Source organism: Pleurodeles waltl, chromosome 8, assembly GCF_031143425.1.
Source record: "Pleurodeles waltl isolate 20211129_DDA chromosome 8, aPleWal1.hap1.20221129, whole genome shotgun sequence".
NCBI lineage: Eukaryota > Metazoa > Chordata > Amphibia > Caudata > Salamandridae > Pleurodeles > Pleurodeles waltl.
The window spans coordinates 1,330,944,794-1,330,963,168 of record NC_090447.1 but is presented as its reverse complement, the minus strand read 5'-3'; the positions used below and the strand labels follow the sequence as shown (position 1 = coordinate 1,330,963,168).

Genomic DNA, 18,375 nt, shown 5'->3' with positions numbered 1-18,375 from the left:
CGCAGACTAGGTTGACTGGCGACCCATGAAGAGATCCGGTCACCACCACAAATCTCCCCTGCGGGTCAGATCTCGTAGATGTAACAACCATTGGAAGCGAGCGACGGAGGAGAATGGCAACTCCCCTCGATCCCTGTGAAAAGCCTGCATGGAAGACCCTGTCGTATCCCCCGCGCGCCAGCATGGGGCAACTGGTGCCAAGTAGATGGGTTTCCTGCATTAGAACTACAAGCGGAGCGTACCTGCGGAGGGTGCTAAACACCGCGGATCTCTTGATTTTGTCCAAGAGTCCGTTCACGTTCCATGAAAGGATCTGTGTCAGTGGGGGCCCTGCGTCCATAGTGCCGGTGTGATACAACATTGGGAGTCCGTCGAAGGGCTCCGAGGTGGCCGCCCCAGCCAAACAAAAATAAAATAGACATAAAGAAAATGAAAATGGAAATGGAAGAAAAGGAAACTTATCAAAACAACCCTACTAAATCCCATAACTAGATTCACTCCCCCCAACTCCCCTCACCCCTTACTTCTACCCGGGAAGCATCTGTCGCCCAACTACCCAAACATGGTGATGCGGCCAGATGGGCTGTCACTGAGATAAAGTGATGGACCCCTCCATTCTTGCGGATCATATGCAATTGCTCGGAATGAGCCGAGTCCCGTGCAGTGACCGGCAGTCACTACAATAAGCGACGCATCCGGATGCGTCGAGGTCGGCGCCTGCCAGGATCAGTGGTGCTCGATGAGTCACTAGGAAGCCTTTTGACTCCAGTTTATTGTTATTGATGTCGTCAGCCAAGCACCGGGGACTGACTTAGTCTTTGGCTATCCAGTGATTGTTCTGGTGGGCGGGCCCCGGGAGCGTCCAGGCGGATCATTAGTGTCCCTTTACCTCCCTCGACGAGACCTGGTGCGTCTGCGGCCCCTAAGAGTGTCCGGCTGGGACCTAAGGGCACCTCCAGCGGAGGCTCCGGTCGAGCCAGGGGGGCCCCTCCGGCGTCCAACGCCCTCCTCTGTTAGCCAGTCCCAAGCCTCCTCAGGTGAATCAAAAAAATATGCTTTGTCAGCCATAATGACCTTTAGCCGGGCCGGAAAGAGAAGCATGTACGACAGCTGCATTGCCTGGAGTTTTTGTTTAACTTGTTCATATGATCGACGCCGGGCTTGGACTTCGCGGGTGTAGTCAGGAAATATTAGAATTTTGTGAATGTCCCAGCAAAGGTCAGTAGCTTTTCTAGCTTCTTTGAGGATGTTATCTCGGTCTGTGAAGTTGAGGAAGCGTGCAATCACAGGTCTTCTGGGCCTGCCCGGGGGGGGGACGCGGGGCCAGGGCTCTATGTGCTCGCTCAGTTGCGAACCAGGGCGAGAGAGCTTTGTCTGGCATCCAGGTCTTAATCCACTGTTCAGGAAATCAGAGGTCTTGCGTTCCTCCACTCCCTCTGGAAAACCGATGAATTGCAAATTTTTGCGGCTGGAGCGATTTTCTGCATCTTCAGCACACCAGTGTAGTTCGTCGATACGAGTTTTTTTAGTTGGGCCACCCTGGTCCTGAGCTCCGCCAGATTGTCTTCAGTTTGCGAGACAAGTGTTTCCACTGCTGTGATACGACCCACCGCGTTCCTGAGATCTTGTCGTATGAGGCCCACGTCCTCTTTTACCTCCCCAATCTTGGTCTCCACAGCTTGTTGTGATGCCTGGATGGCTTGGAGGGTAGCGTTGAACCCATCGGGAGCAGGGCCACCAGCAGGGCTGTCCCCGCCACCCCGGGAGGCTGCCTGTGTAGTGAACTGGTCGATCTTTTGCTGGGACGCAAGTGGCTGTTTGGTTGCTCTGTCTTTCCCCATATTTCTCTGGGGGCCCACTTTTTGGCGGGTGGGTTGTACAACGGGGCTTCAATGCCTATCACCCACTACCCTCCGGGGTATTGGTGTCTTTCTCCGTCCAGGGAGGAGCTGTTTAGTCGATCGCTGGGGGGGGGGGGCGTGCCAGGGAGCCACCCCCACTCGCCGGTCACCGAGTCCTCCGCGGCCTCGACCCCGATCCGGGGCACCCACTGAGTAGCAGGTCGGCCCCCAGAGCTGGATCTGCACACGCCGGGCACTACAGTTGGCGTGCAGGGTCAAGTATTCGGGCTGGTGTGCCCCCCCTCGCCACCTCGTCCCGCAAGGGGGGTCGCCAAACCTCACTCAACGGAGCTGGGACACAACCCCAGGAGGGCGCGCGCCGTCCCCTCACCTCTGGGTCAGGGCCGGCCCACCTCACGGCCAAGGGAACGGGCCTGATCAATTGGTGCATACCTCTCTGCGTCGTTCAGTCCCATGGGGCGGGGGGTGCCGGTCTCACCTCACCCGTCTGAAGTCTGCTGTTTCTCCTGTTGTGTTCCTGGTCCCCAATGTCCGCCCCTCAGGCCGGGCCACCAACGCCCAGCTCGGTCCGCAAGGGGCCCACAGGGTCCCAGGCCGGGCCACCAGGAGCGGACCCGCACAGGCAAGTCCGCTCAGATGAGACCCCGGGCCGAGGCGACCCACCAGTTTGCCCCTCCTCGTCACTCCGTCTCTGAAGGCAGTCCACCGCACCACTGCACGCGGGGCTCGCAGCTCCCCTGCCCCCGGGCCCGGACCGCCGGCTCACGCTGCACTCCGGAGGCCGGGCGACCCCTCAGCCCGAGCTCCTCAGCAGCTCTCCTTCACGGGAGGGGCCGCCACTGCCCGCTCCCCAAGCTGGTCCGACTCGACCGGGCACCCCCACCGCCAGCAGCGCATCGCTGGGTCGTCCCCCAGCTCGCGATCCAGGGGGAGGCCCCTACTCCAGGGGTCGTCTCCTCTGCGGTTCGGAGTCCGTTCCAGCCGGCCCAGGCCAACGATAGAGGGCCGCGCGCCCCGGCCCCGGGCCGATGCCAGGCATCCACGTCCTCCACTCCCGGGGGGTCCCGCTCCAGGCAGGCGCGAGGTCTCCGCCCGACCCAGGGAGCGGGCCAGACGGGTCCCCTCCGCGCGGAGCCCCGTCCGAGGGCACACCGCAGCAGGGCCTCCGCCCGTCCCCGCAGGCCCTGGCCGCGATATCGGCCGCATATTCGGCTTCTCTCAAGGCGGCCCTAAAGGTGCCGCCGCGACGGCACCCACAGCGCCCGGAAGAGTCTCGATCCCCGCATCTCCGGGGGAGGTCAAGAGCACGGGACAGGGCTCGGAAAGACAGCTAAATCAGGCGGATGACAGAGGGGTCCAGAGCACTCTCAAAGTGCGACCGCCATCTTGACGCCTGAAGCCACGCCCCCCTCTAACAGTCTTGAAGAAGAGAAAGGAACAGAGTTATGATAATGGAGTAGAGGAATAATAAGAAGCTTATGTTTATTCAGCGGAAGGGAAGGAGAACAGTGTTCCCTGTTGCATTATAATGGAGAATGGTGCTGAACTAAGAATAAGGGCAGATTCCGGCTCTCCCTGAATAGATGTAGGGATGCAGAGGTGTGATAATTCCCAGAAGAATGAAGCATACAGCAAACTAGTTGCCTATTTTAGAACATTCATTGATTGCCAAGTTGAAATTTAAGAACAATGGAACAAATGTTTATGTATATTTGGGATGGGATGGTGATAGCAGAAGAGATGTTTTGGGAGAGTGAGAGCAGAAGAGGTTGAACATTCAACTGGACGACAACCATCCAAGCCAAGTGTTATAAGCAAGTAAGGTGACAAGAGCTGTGGGGACCAAACAAGAGGACAGATTGGTGTTTAAGGAGATGTTAAGTAAGTTGAAGAGTTGAATGTTCACTTCAGTGTGCATAAGGTACATTAGACGAATGAGCTTAAAGCTGAATAGAGAACAATGTGAAACAAGATAAAACAGATTAAATTGTGAGCTCAAGACTGTTTATTGCCTGTAGTTTTGGTGCACAAGATGGAAAGAATATTTGGAAGATCAAATAAGTGTGCTTCTTTGAAATCCAGAATGGTTGTATCCTCACTCAACAGGGAACCATCCTATGCTGCATACTGTAGTCTTCAAAGATGACAAAATAATTCATATAGCGCAGTCAACATGCATGCATCCTCTAAACCAGAGGTCTTCAATCTGTGGGCCGTGGGAAGGAGGGTGCACATTCCCCAGCCTCACTTATGCCTGAAATCCAAAACATTTGCTTTTGGTTTTGGAAAAAGACACCCGTACTGGAGCTAAAATGCTTCAGCTGGAGTGTTATTCGGAGTGTGTTCTGTGCTGTGAACCCAAAGCTGGCCAGACAGCTAAACAAGCATTCCTGCCAGGATGCCTGCTTGCCCGAAAGAAATTAAAATGTGCGCTACAAGTTAATCTGCAGCTACCTGATGGTGAAAAACCTAACAACTGAAGTCAACAGCAGCAGCAAACTAATACAACCAGGAGTCAGTTGTTCCTAAAATAGAAGAATCTATTTTCATAATGTTAAATATAAAAACCTTTTAGAAAAACAGTGTGAAATAAGAATAAGGGACCACTTCCTGCATCCTACTTGGACCTTACAGTTCATCATTAATGATTATAAATGGGATGTTTTAATTATGTTGAATGATGTTCCTTGCAGCTGTAAAAGCCAAGCCATCAGCATACCATGAAATATAGTATGGTTCTCCTCAGATGCCGTGCACTAAAGCTGCAGCCTATATTATTATTGCCATTATACCTATGACCACTTGAATTATGTAACTGTGCGGCCGTGGTGGTTTTTGTATAATTATAGATCTGCTGCATAATCCATCATCTGCCGCATAATCTGCTGACTTTAACTAAAAAAAAATGTTTATAGCTCAAATGGATCAAAAGTTACTAAAAAGCAGTGACACGTGTGGAATTTCCTTTGCATATAGTCCCCAATAAGTTGCTAACCATTTCGGCATGAAGGTTAAATGAGAGGTACAGGAAGTTTCCTTCACCTGACATCGGTAGAAGAGGCTTCTTTGGTAACCATGCTTTATGGGAGATCCTGCCTAAGTCATGGTTATGATAAACAACTATATAATGGATTTGGTTAATGTCACTAAGTAAGAAAGGAAAGAAGGGGTTGAAGATCTATGAAGGGATCTGAGAAGGTATTTGATGTGCAGACAAATTAATTTGTTTTGATAACTGCTAACATAATTGCTTCAATCATCTGATTGTAATGGCCTCTATTCTATCTTTAACTCACCACTTTCATTTTCTTTATCTGTTGCCCAATCAATGCTCTGCAACATAGATTCTTCATCTTCCACAGTTACAAAATCATCAATCACTCTCAGGCCAGGAGGCATTGGGGGAGGTCCGAAATCCTCCCAATGTACTAAGGGCATAAAATAATGTCAGAATTAGCAAGCGTAATTTTAACTAAAATTACAGTCTAGTAATTGTAGTAAAATTATTGATGATTTAAACACATTTTACCTAAATACAACTATGATCTGTCTGTCAGTGTTTATATATTTAAACATTAAACATTTCATGTTAGGCATCATCTCTTAGTATTTGGTAAAGATCGGTCTGCTTTTATCAGCTTGCATCATAAATGCTGTAGCACACAATAGATATATATACACATACATAAGACAGGCATAGTTGTATATTTATAGTGAAGATTGACACCCAAATCCTTAGCATTTTCCATTTTTGCATCCTCAAAAAATGCGTACACCTCTTGAACAATTTGCACCTAACCTTGGAGATCTGGCACTCAAAATTCTGGCCAAGAGCAAGACAAATTTGGTGAGCATTGGTAAAAACAGATCCAAAGATTTAGGAGTTCACAAAACGTGTCAATTTTCCGTTTAATATGGATTTTCCTCTGGCAACCTTTAGCCAAGTAAAACTCAAACCAGAGAACAAAGGTTTACCATATTTTAATGGCACATCAGCATTCCTATCATATGGTGCCATTTTTGTTTGGTGAATTTTCGGCCAGCCATATTTGAGATATAAGGCTAAAGTAAAATGTCTAATCAACATTCAGTAGTGGTGTGTATTTGATTTTTTGCTCATAGTTTCTAGATAAAATAAATGTAAAACCCACCCTTCCCACTTCTAACTTTTTTTATTTTCCCAAAATAAAGTTTGTCCATCAAATAATGAGTTCACATCACTTTCTGCCTTGGTAGAGGACATGGTAGGGGATCCTATGTCTCCATACCTTCACCTTTGTAATTGGCAGGCCGTGTTAAAGGTTTTTATCCTACACCTTGCCTCTAGGAGGTATACTGAGTTTCAGTTTCTGATGAGAATTGGTTGAAATATTGCAGTTTTTGTGGGTCAGACCGTGTGGGAGCTTAGTCAGATTTTGGTTGACGGAAAAGCTCAATGATTTGGCAATCAGGGCAAGTGTAGGCAAAATACCTAGATGCAAATGTGATTCTACTTATTTTTGGTCATTGGTGGAAGTACTTTGCGGTACAGGAGAAGGACTTTGTTTTTACAGGGTTGTGGTTTTATGTAGGACAATCTCCTTTAGTTTATTAGTTTCTCAATGAAGCTTTTCAGCATTATGAGGTCTGGTGGATTCACAGTTATAATGTGCGGTTGGGTATCATTTACAAAGTGATGTATAGTGATACCCTGTTCCAGCAGCACTGAATATCGGTGCTCTATGTAAAATTTGAAAATAGATTTATATATGATTGAGCTAACTTGATTCAGGCACCAAACCCATGATCTGTATACAAGATCTTGGATTATATTTTCAGTTTCACATATTGCTGTATTAATTCCAATACTTGATTTACATGCTTATGGCATACTTACAGCTCAGTGCTACAGTTTCATCCCACCCTTTGTGCACATGGTTAGAATCACATGCATAACCAGTTACACGCAATAAGGTGACTGATGATTCTCAGTGCCAGTGCCTGCCTCTGTAACAACCTGTCCAGACAAATACGCAAATCAGAGTCACCGATATTTTTGAGATGTCGAATCAATATCAACCTGACAACATGCTCCAACATTCTCCCGCCTCCTCACATCTTTCACTCAGGTTTGCTATCAAGGTTACCTCACATGTTATACTGTATAGTATTAAATATTATCAATGTTCCATTAGGTCCTGCCACTATATCGTATATGATTCCTTGCAAATGCCAACTGGACCCGGTCACTGTAATCTCAAATGTCCAACTTTGGTACATCAAGTTGAACCATGCAACCACTACTTGACCTAGGTAACTATGCAAGTTGAACTATGCAACCTAATTAAGACTGTAATCAGAAAAATCCCTCTTTTTGCATAATCACCCCTTTTCTTATTGACTGGTATTGCAGTGTTTTAAACTCTGTACACTGGGGCACTGCTGTCCACTCTCTACTGTTTTTGCTCTGACCACGGAAAACATGCCAAAATTGGTTAATCCCCAATTGGCATACTTAACCTTTAAGTAAGCCCATAGTATATGGTGCAGGAAAGTGCACCAATGGCATAGAAAGATGAAAGTTGAATGTCACCTGGGGACTGCAACTTTTTCTGTGCCATCCACTAGACTGACAAGGAAAAACATGGCTTCAGGCATGTGTCGCCTGACAGTTGCAGCTTTCACACCTGCACGCTAATTTGCTAGAACAAACTTTTTTGACAGGAAAGAATCCTACCTTTAAATACGAAATAAGTCACCCATACGTCGGCTTTGTTGCCTTCAAGGGAGGGTGCCTGGTATTTAAAAGTGTTAGCATGTTTGCACAGCATCTCACCCCCAAAAGCTATTTTCAATGTACAGAGCTGTGGCTGATCCTAACAGGAAAACTAAAGTGCAGGTAAAATACTATTTTGCTAACTCCATGGGATAGAATTAAGATTAAGTATGCCTGAACTATTTTCCATTAGCCTGTCAGCAGTTACCCCGGTCAGTGCTTCCCCCTTAACGTGGTGTGAAAACTGCTCCCAGAGCAGAAACAATGGTCTAGCCCTTTTTTCAGGAAGACCTGGACGCGAGGTATGTGACTCCTCTCAGCTCAAGAAGGCCAACAGAGGACAGTTCAGGAACTTCATTAAATTGAAAGGGACCGGACTGATGCCTGTTCATACACAGTTAAATGTGAAGGAAAAGTGTTGTATTTGGGACACATCACTTTAAGGTCCTCTTCAAAAAATGTATGACAGATAAACAACCTGTGGCTGCCACACAAGACACCTTCACAATGAACTTCCCATCTGCCTCAGAGCCCAATGACCTCACCTCCCAGATCCCCTATACATCACCCATTACATCTACAACTACAACATTCTACTCCATATCCCACTCCAGATGAAAACCCTCATTGCAATACATCCCCTTCCCTCCAAAACCACAACAAAAATGCAAGACTGAACACACAATCAATAAACTCCCCCCAGAACCTCACACAGAATCACACACCCCAAAAAAAAAACCTTCAACCGCACACATTGTCAACCATCCAGTCAGAGGCCCTGCTCACTTGAGCTGCATGCAGACCAGTGCCCTCACTGTTGCGAACGAAACCAGCTGCATCACCCCTGTCGCACACAGATTTTCGAAAGTCATTATCATCCATCAGCAACCAACCAGAACAGCTATTCACATTCTCTGCAGGTCTGACCACACCTCTTCCATCAGTCTTATAAGATTCCACGTCTGAACATTTTCAAATTTTACCCAATTTCCAACCACCTTCTTTACTTTGTAGGGACCTCAAAAATTGGACAGACCACCACTTACACCACCAGGCTTCACCTTCACCCAATCACCAACCTCAATCAAATGATGCTTCTCTGATTGTCTTTTTGCACCCACAGCTACTTTCATGTCACTCTTTCGTAACCACGAAGGAACTAACTTGGTTCCTGGTTGTCTGCCCTGCATCAATTCAAATGGTGTCTTACCAGAAGCAGAGATTATAGTCATGCTGCATGCCCACAAAACATCTTTAAGCATACTCTGCACATCTAAACCAGCTTTATGGGCTAGTTCCATGGTGCCTTTAACCAACTATTCACTCTCTCAACCTGGCCATTGCTGTGGAGGTTGTAAAGTGACGTACTCACATGTTTAACCTCCGGGTCAGTCAGAAACATTTGCATCTCATTGGAAGTGAGTTGAGTGCCAATGTCTGTGATAAATTCAGAAGGTATACCCTCTCTTCTGAATATCTCTCCTAGCACACCAATGGTGGCTTTGGTGTTGATACATTTAATAAAAAACACTTCCAACCATCTGGACTTAACATCAACCATCACTGCTGCAAATCTCTCATGCTCAGGATGGCATAGAAATGGTCCTATAAAATCTAGGCACACCTTCTCCCACACAACCTCCGCCTCAACTACATGTTGATTACGTTCCATCACCCAGAATTCTTGCATAACTCACACCTTTCAACCCACTCTCTGACCCGAGTAGGCATTGTTGGCCACCAAAATCTTACTTTAAGCCTCCTGATTGTGTTTGTCCTAAATGCCCCTCATGGGCTAAACTTATGAGCTACACTCTAACAGCAGATGGGGCACAAATTTTTCCTTCCTCATGACTAGTCTATTCCCTACTAGGGATAACTCTCCCATGACTTTGTGGGAGGGTCTAAATGCATCAGGAAATGTACTCTTCCTTTGCATACCACCCGTGAGGATTTCTCTTACAGCCTCAAGGATTACATCTTCATCCATGGCAATCATCCATTCATTCATAGACACATATCCTTGCAAACCATCTGCTGCATTCTCTTTGTCCACCACTTCCTCAGAATCAAAAGCGCAAACACCAGCAGCTTTTTCTGGTAATCTTGACAAGCAATCCCTCACTTTATTCCTCCACCCAAGCAGATATTCGCAAGCACAATCGTAACCCTGTAACTTTACAGCCAATCTTGCTAAGGCTCCAGAACAATTGATGGTGCCATTTGGACCTAGCACTTGCAAAACTGGCATGTGGTCTGTCCTGAATGTACATTATCCAGACCACATGAAAACACAGCAATAATTTGTGGTCCAGGCGGCAGTTAATGGTCCTCGCTCAATTACAGAAGATTTTTTTCTGCGTCAGACAACAAGCGAGAAATAAAACCTACAGTTTTTTCCGTTTGCCCATGCATTTGGGAAAGCACAGCTCCAATTCCAACTGCACTTGCATCTACTATGAGAATTGTCTTTAAGCCACATTGGAATGGAATCAAAATCCCAGCATGTGAAATGTTAATCTTAAATTGATCTACAGCCGCTCGTTGAGCTTCTTTCCACTCAAACTTCTTCCCTTTCTTTCACAAGTTTCTCAGCGGACTTGTATGCAAAATCTATCACAAATGTTGCATTGTACTCCATGAGCCCCATGAACAATCTCAGCTTGTCCTTGTCATTGGGAACTTGTGCATTCACTATGGTGCTGACCACATTTAGATTGGTCTTATTCCTTCATGTGAGATGAGATGTCCAAGGTACTCAGTCTCTTTCACCAGGTATTTGCATTTGTCTTTGTGCAAAGTCATCCCTGCTTCAACGATTCAAGTCAAAACTTCAAGCAGTGCTTTATTGTGGTCAGCAACATTTTCTCCAAAGACCAAAATGTCGTCTTGAAAGAAGACCATGTTAGTGACTCCACACAAAAGGTTCGCCATCAGTCTCTGAAACACACTAACTGCTGACGAGAGTCCAAATGGCAACCTGTTAAATTGGAAAGTACCATCCATTGTAATAAACGCTGTTGAGTGCTTAGAGTCTTGATTACATTTCACCTGGTGGTAGGTGCTTCTGAGATCCAACGTAAAAAAATATTTGCAGTTTGACAATTGGAAGATAAAATCACTGGTATTTGGCAGCAGAAAGCAGTCCATGACAACAGCGTGGTTAAAGCTGCTTAAGTTCACACAGAATCACAAAGAACCATCAGATATATTTTGTCACAACCACAGGTGATAACCTTTGCGTCACCTGTACTGGCTCTAAGATCTTGTCTTTAATCATCTGATCAAGAATAGAAGTTACTTCCGGGTGGGAGGCCGAAGGTGCTTTCCTCACTGAATGTTTCACTGGCACTGTGTTTTTTCTTTAATAGAATTCTATGCTGGTAACTCCCCCGCCCCACCTATTCTGTCCTCGAAAACCATTTTGAAGTCTTTGAGCAAGACATCCAATTCTTCCACATCAACCACTATCATCTGTTCAGTCGCCGTGGGTTCACTATTATGTGCAAGTCATACTGGTGTGAACAGCTAAATATTGGAGGACTGTCGGTAGCTACATATACGATTCCCTTAGTGAAACGCTTCTTGATCTCAGTTTCTGCTGTGAAGTATTCCATCAAATCAATGTCAGGTCCCTGATACCCTTTCAGAATTACATCTGATATTTGCAATGTCTCTCCTGACCACACGGTATCAAACAGCTGCTTCAGTATGACTGTATACAGGGAGCCTGAATCTACCATCAAGACAACCAGCTTCCATTAACCCTGAATTCTGCTTTGGGTCACAGATTTCTCATTTCATCCTCTTTCTCCTCCTCACCAAGTTTCTGGGTCACCCAAATGAGAATAGTTGGTGCACCTGTAACATGAGTGGTTACTTTGTAATTTTTGTGAATTTTTTTAGAGCACTTCCCTTTTTGTTGAATCCTCTGTTCTGATTAGAACTTGTCATGCACAGTTTTTTTACTGTGCTAACTAAATCTGATTCACTGTCTATTTTTGCCATACCGTGATCGGATTTAGCCTCCATCTTTTGCATCACCTTCATGCATTTGTCAGACTCCTCTACGATCTCAGCAATCTTGATGGCATCCTTGAGAGTGGGATTAATTGCAGCCCAAAGTCTTTCTTTAAATTTTTTACTATTGCACTGACAGTGGCGTAGCGTGGGTTGTCAGCACCCAGGGAAAGGCAAGTAATTTGCGCCCCCTAACCCGGGGCAAGGCAAGTAATTTGCGCCCCCTAACCCGTGGATTTAGTCTCTTCCAAGATGTTGCGCCCGGTGCGGCCGGCCCCCCCTGCTCCCCCCACGCTAGGCCACTGTGCACTGAACAATCAGCTGGTTTCTGATCATTTCTTCAGTTATCAGACCAAATTTGCACTTCACTGCCAGGTCCCGCAACCTAGCTACAAAATCGTCAATTGACTCAAATGTGTTTTGTGGCTTTGTATAAAACTTGTGGCATTGCATAACAATGTTAATGGTTTTGGCAAAACAATTCTGTAACCTTAACTTGGCTTCCTTATACACATCCCTAATTTCATTGGCATTTTCCTCAAACACTTGTGGCAAATATTTGAAAACATGCTGACCTCCAGTGCCCAAACATCCCATCAATTTTGCTTTCTTTCTGATAGGTGAATCATTGTTGCCCCAAGCGCCAAAATATAATTTTCAAAGATTTCAACCCAAGTCTCCCAATCAATGGGGAGGATCTCCTTGTTGAATGAGAAATGCCGGTGGCACTGTTTTCTATTGACATATTCATGGCTAATGGTTAGTCCACTAGATGGCACTATTACACTTAGTAAATAGTGAAGTCATCCTACTTATGCACTACAGTGGCTAATCAGGGACACCAGTAGGTGGTGCTGTGGAGATTTAACTTTTATGCAAGAAACCAAAGAGATTTCCCCTAGTTAATTCATGCAAGGTGCAGCAGTCACTGAAAGAACTCAGGATACAGAAGGGAAGAAGAAGGTGAGACTGCACCCTGTGTATTGGTCCTGTTTCTATGTTTTGTACTGTATTTAACATTAACATAGGTTTAAGCACTTTCACTATTTGAGGTGGCCTGGGATTCCTCTGAGCTCTTTCACACCACTCTTGTTAACCACTGCTGCTTGGCTTTGGATTTGTACTACAAATTGCTCTTAACCACTACACATAGACTTTTCCCTGCAGCCGCACATTTTTTAAAATTATACTTGAAATCTCAGGAGACGCGCTGATAAAAGTGCCCGTCTTCTCAACTCCCCAGTGATCCAGCGCTCGGTGATGTGTGACCACACGCTTCTGGAGTAGCACGCACTCTTCTCCCTTCAATACTGGATGCGTGGCCCACACTGCTGTGTGATGTGGCTCCTCAGGCCACAGCGGTGCATTCTGTAGTACGTGGTGACTCCTGCCGTGCACAAGCAGCTCACATGGCTGTGTAACGCAGATTCAAAGAGCACAATGGTATTGTAAACGATGCGTGCAGGTCTCAATTCAATGGGGCATGAGTGTGTTGCAAGGTTTGCGCTTATGGGCTTAAAAAATCACTTAAAACACAGTGTTGGCACCTCATATTAGCTTCTTAGCCCAAATCGTTGTGGGTGGCTGAGTGCTGCATTACCTATTGTCTATTGAAGATACATGTGACAATTTCTAATAAAGCATCACCGGGGTGGCACAGGCTATTCTCTGCCAGGCTCCATTCACATCTGTTAGGTGCCTGGCACATCCCATCCTCGTCACCAGAAAAAGTGTTGCAATCAGAACACAACACCTTAAGGTCTTCTTCTTAAATTTAATAGCAAATGAACAACCTGTGGCAGCCACACCAGACACCTTCACAATGAACATCCTACCTGCAACAGAACCCAGTGACCTCAACACCCAGAGTCCCTGTACATCACCCATTACATCTATAACATTCTACTCCATATCCCTCTCCAGATGAAAACCCTCATTACAACAGAGACCTAGGGAACAGACACCGTTGTTACCTAGGCAAACTGTATTCAGGTTTAGTGGGAGGTAGAGCTTCTCTCAGAACCAGTTTGGTGTGGTTAAGGAGGAGGGGACTGCTTATTTCCCTTAGACGTAGCTTTGGCTGGGGCACCAGCCACCTCCAGGGCAGAAGGGTCCAGCCATGATGGATTTCACTCAGAATGATGCATTTTGGGATAGTCTGCAGTAAGGCAAACAGGATAAACTGCAAAAGCAGTAACATTTGCCCTTGGGATCATTTTTTTCATTAGTTATGGAGAGTCATGAGTCACCCCCTCTATTGCTTAATGAATCCTATAAAAGTGGCACCTCCTTCGAGCTCATCAGAAAACATCTGGCCCTGTGGAAGAATAGAAGAGGGCTAGACCTGCTGCTTGTGACCTACGTGGAGACCTGAGGAGCTGCACCTGCTCCAAATTGTACCCAGGACTAGGAAGTGGATTCCAAGGGTTAGTTGGCTTACCTCCTGTGCTGCTACAGGGACACAACAAGGTGCAAGAGGCCTTTTTGCTGGAGTGACCAGGGACAACTGAACGCTGCTGGTAGCCTCTTTTGGAGTGAGTCGTGGTCTCTAGATGCTGCCTCTAAAGTGCTGGGAGCCTTAGAGTAGAACAAGAGGAACTGCTCCTGAAATTCTGAAAAGGTGGGACAGTTTTTGGGCTTCCAAGACTTCTAGAGTTTCAGCAGAACTTTGCTTCAAAGGTGTTCAGTTTTGAGAGGTCTTTGCCAGATACAGCTTCCAGCCTTGTCCACCGGGAGGGTTTTATAATCCAAAAAAACAGATTAAGTCCAAAGGCAGAATATATGACGGAGCAAAGATGCGAAAAGGATCAGACCGGGGGCGGCTAGAGGAGATGCCAGAGGCCTTACTCCTCATTGGGGTGGGAGGAGGGAGATCAAAGTGACTCTGCAAGGGGAACTACTCAGAATGAGGGCATTAGGGAAGAGACCCAGGACGACCTACATCTAGCTACATTTCTCGAATCATTCGGATGGCTGACATATGGCTGGAAGAGCACCCCGAGACACAACAGTACTCCTCTGCCATCAACAAAATGTGCTTGAAGTCCACATTAGACTATTTTCTAGTACCACGCCACCAACTCCAAAGATATACTCACACAATGCTTTTGCCATGCAGCATAACAGACCACTTGCCCGTAGGTACATATTTCAGGGCTTGAAAAATCCACTCGACCACTTGCATTGGCGAATCTCATTTGATCAGGTCGAGCTATTTTTAATACTTACTCATCCCTTCTGGTGAGTTGACACTGAATTGGTGCTATTCAGTTGAAAAGTGGAAGGGCAATAAAAGATGCATTTAAATCTTGTGCTTATGTCACATTTGCTCTGTGTTCACAGACAGAGGTCAAAAGTCAGTTTTTCTTACAATTAATTTTCCTTCTAACTGCAGAGTTCCAGGACTTTGTAGGGTGAACTGTGTGAACTTCTGCTCAGAATGTAAAATAAAAAGATATAGGGTGTCAGGTTTTTCCTAACACACAACATTTAAATGACTAGGTCAACTGTGCACACATTTCAAAACATATTTCAGTAGTTGTGAAAGCCCTTTTTTATATTTCTGTGTGATGAAAAAATATTTTACTAGGAAAACACATCAGAATACTTTACATGTTGATGTGCAAAGGATATGTTTTCTGAAAACCAATTTTCACAGATTGTTAATATAGTTTTATCAGTAAAGCTGCAAGTTAGTGTAGAGGTTTTTGGACATTTCATGGAAAGTTACTGCGTGTAGATGACAATATGTTACCACATCATGGTTTAGTAATATATTTATTAAAAATGAGTGTTTAAACAAACTGAAAACACTCCTGCCATGATGGCAATGTTGTTGGTAAACTAAAAGAAGTCCTAGGTTATGTGGGCTAGTTTCTTGTGATGCATGCAGCAAACTTTAGTTTACTTAATAAAACAAAAGAGTTTTTTCTGTACTTCAGAAATGCTGAGCTCACATATTTGAAGGTGCAATCATATGTGAGAATTAAGAAAAAGGTGACTCTGTAAACTATTTGCCTACGATCACACAATTTGAGAGCCGTTTACGGGTCAAGCACATTACAGTTAGGTTGAGTAGATTATTTAAGTTACTCGTCCTGCAGGTCTAGTAACATTTTATGATTTTTCAAGCCCTGTATTCACTGTCAGGCACCCCAGAGACAAGGGAAGAATGGGAGGTAGATCCCTGGGAACTAACAGAGTGTAACTCTAGAGAGTTAATCATGGAAACCACCCATATTAGTAGCTCTGTAAACATGGCTCAGACCTGCCACTGCAGTGTCTGTGTGTGCAGTTTTCAACTGCCAATTCGACTTGGCAAGTGTGCCCACTTGCCAAGCCTAAACCTTCCCTTTTCTTACATGTAAGACACACCTAAGGTAGGCCCTAGGTAGCCCCATGGGCAGGGTGCACTGTATGTTTAAGTAGGACATACTGTATACTAATGTGTTTTATATGTCCTGACAGTGAAATACTGCCAAATTCGGTTTTCACTGTTGCAAGGCCTATCTCTCTCATAGGTTTAAAGCGTAGATTCCCTTTGGGAGCCGATAGACATGGGGAGTTTGGGGTCTCTGAGCTTGCAATTTAAAAATACTTCTTTTAGTAAAGTTGGTTTTGGGATTGTGTGTTTGAAAATGCCACTTTTACAAAGTAGGCATTTTCTTGCTTAAACCATTCTGTGACTCTGCCTGTTTGTGGATTTCCTGTCTGGGTCAGTTTGACAGTTGGGCTGTTTGCACTTCTCTATAGACAATGACACAAAGGGAGCTGGGGTGTAGCCTACATATCCTGATGAGCCATCTGTGCTAAGAGGGAGGGGAGGAGTGGTCACCACACCTGAAAGGGCTGTGCCTGCCCTCACACAATGCAGTCTCCAACACCCTGGTGTGTGTCTGGGGCCTGGCCTGGGCAAGGCAGGATTTCACAAACAAGAGAGACTTTTCTTTGAAGTAAGCCTACTTCAAAGGCCAAAATGGGTATAAGATGGGCACCCAAAAGCACAGACTTTAGATCACTTCTGGACATCAGAAGGAACCTCTGCTTGGAGAAGAGCTGAAGAGCTGAGGAGAAGTGCTTCCCTGCCTGAGACTGTGCTTTGGGGAGCTATCCTTTTGAGATCCTGTACGACTGGCCTTAGATGTTTTTTTTAATGAATATGACATAAAAACAACTGATCGTAGCAATTTAGCAGTGGGCACCTGCATTCCTACTTTTATAGACATATCGACAATAGATTATATCTTTCTAAGCCCAGCACTCCTGAGCCGGTGCCTAAGCCACAAGGTGATTTGCAGATCTGAAAGTGACCACAACCCGGTGGAAATAAAAGCTGATCTAGGGGCCATGAGACATGACCTGTATAAAGCAAGTGGTCGTCAACTCGCAGAAGGCCCCACTATAAAATGTATTATATGCTCCCTGTAAAACAAAATATGAGGCTTAGAAGAAGGGAAATGGTCCAATAAACCTTCACCAGGGGGGTTGGTCAAATAATAGATCAATGGGGGCTGGTACTTAAAAAACTTCAAGTTTACCTCTGCAATAGAGTGCAGCCAGGTCAAACTGGGGGTACACAGAACAGGGTGGTTAAGCAGCTAGTACCCAAGGAATGGTCACAATATAAAAAGAGATATCGGCAGGCAGAAAGGCGTTACAAGAGGCTCAAAACTCCGGTCCCAATGCACTAAGGAAGTTGGCACAGAAAGTTTATAAAAAAGCATTATGGATGTTGAAGACCAAAGAGACGGAAGAACGCTGGGAACATCTGGTAACATTGCTTCCATCCACCAAAAGTAGAGAATTTGGGGATTTTGTTAGCACATTGTTTTAACTAACGTGATCCCGGCCAGCGACTGGGAAAAGCATGTTGGAAATCTGTATGCAGACATAAAATATGCAGGGGATCAAGCTCACAGCACTGGTCCCAATGAATTGTACCAGCACCCCACCACCATTAAAACTGCGCAATCTATCCTTGGCAAAATGAGGCGGGATGGGTCCCCTGGACCCAATGGCCTGCCAGGGAGCATTTTCAGAGACGATCAAGCTTACTGGATGCACCCCTGACCACTTTATTCAATGATTGTTTATATTTTTCAGTGGTTCCGGCGGCATGGAAGGGATCAATACTTCAACCTATCTATAAAAAAGGGGACATTACTTGCCCTGAAAACTATAGGCTGATAGCCTTATTGGATGTAGATGGTAAAGCGTATGCAAGGGTTTTATTACAAGAGCTGGAAGAATGGATCTCAGCAAATGGCATAATTCCACCTTATCAAACAGGTTTTAGATCTAGTTCCTCCACGTTGGATAATGTCCTACCACTCTCATATCTTGGACAACAAGCACTAAAACCAACGTCTCCACCGCTTTTTGCATGCTTCATTGATTATAGTGCGGCTTTCGACGGGGTGGTGCGGCACATCCTGTGGAAGAAAATAGCATCCTGGGAGATTCCAAGGAAATTGTTAGCTTCAATAATTGCCCTATACTCGGTCACCTTGGTGAGAATAAAAATCACGCGTGACTAGGAAGATTTTCACCAACAAAGGCCTAAAACAGGGCTGCGTCATAGCACCCACTCTCTTTAACCTATAGACAGCTGACCTGGGTGCTGAGCTGCTCAGAGGAAATATGTTTCCTCCGAGGCTGGTGCAATACAACACGTGGACGACATGGTTTTGCTTGCCCGAACCCGGATCGGGCTCACAAGGGGCCTTGACATACTGCATG

The 18,375-nt window shown here is 45.6% G+C and overlaps 1 protein-coding gene across 3 annotated transcripts in view; it reads right to left on the bottom strand.

Moving 5' to 3' along the window:
* The window catches only part of ALKBH8 (alkB homolog 8, tRNA methyltransferase), a 373,549-nt gene that overhangs the window by 295,841 nt on the left and 59,333 nt on the right, over nt 1-18,375 (bottom strand). For all 3 annotated transcript variants that reach the window (XM_069202338.1, XM_069202337.1, XM_069202340.1), the window contains one exon: nt 5,159-5,290. In XM_069202338.1, the coding sequence (XP_069058439.1) occupies nt 5,159-5,290 (132 nt within the window). The remainder of the gene's footprint in view (nt 1-5,158; nt 5,291-18,375) is intronic.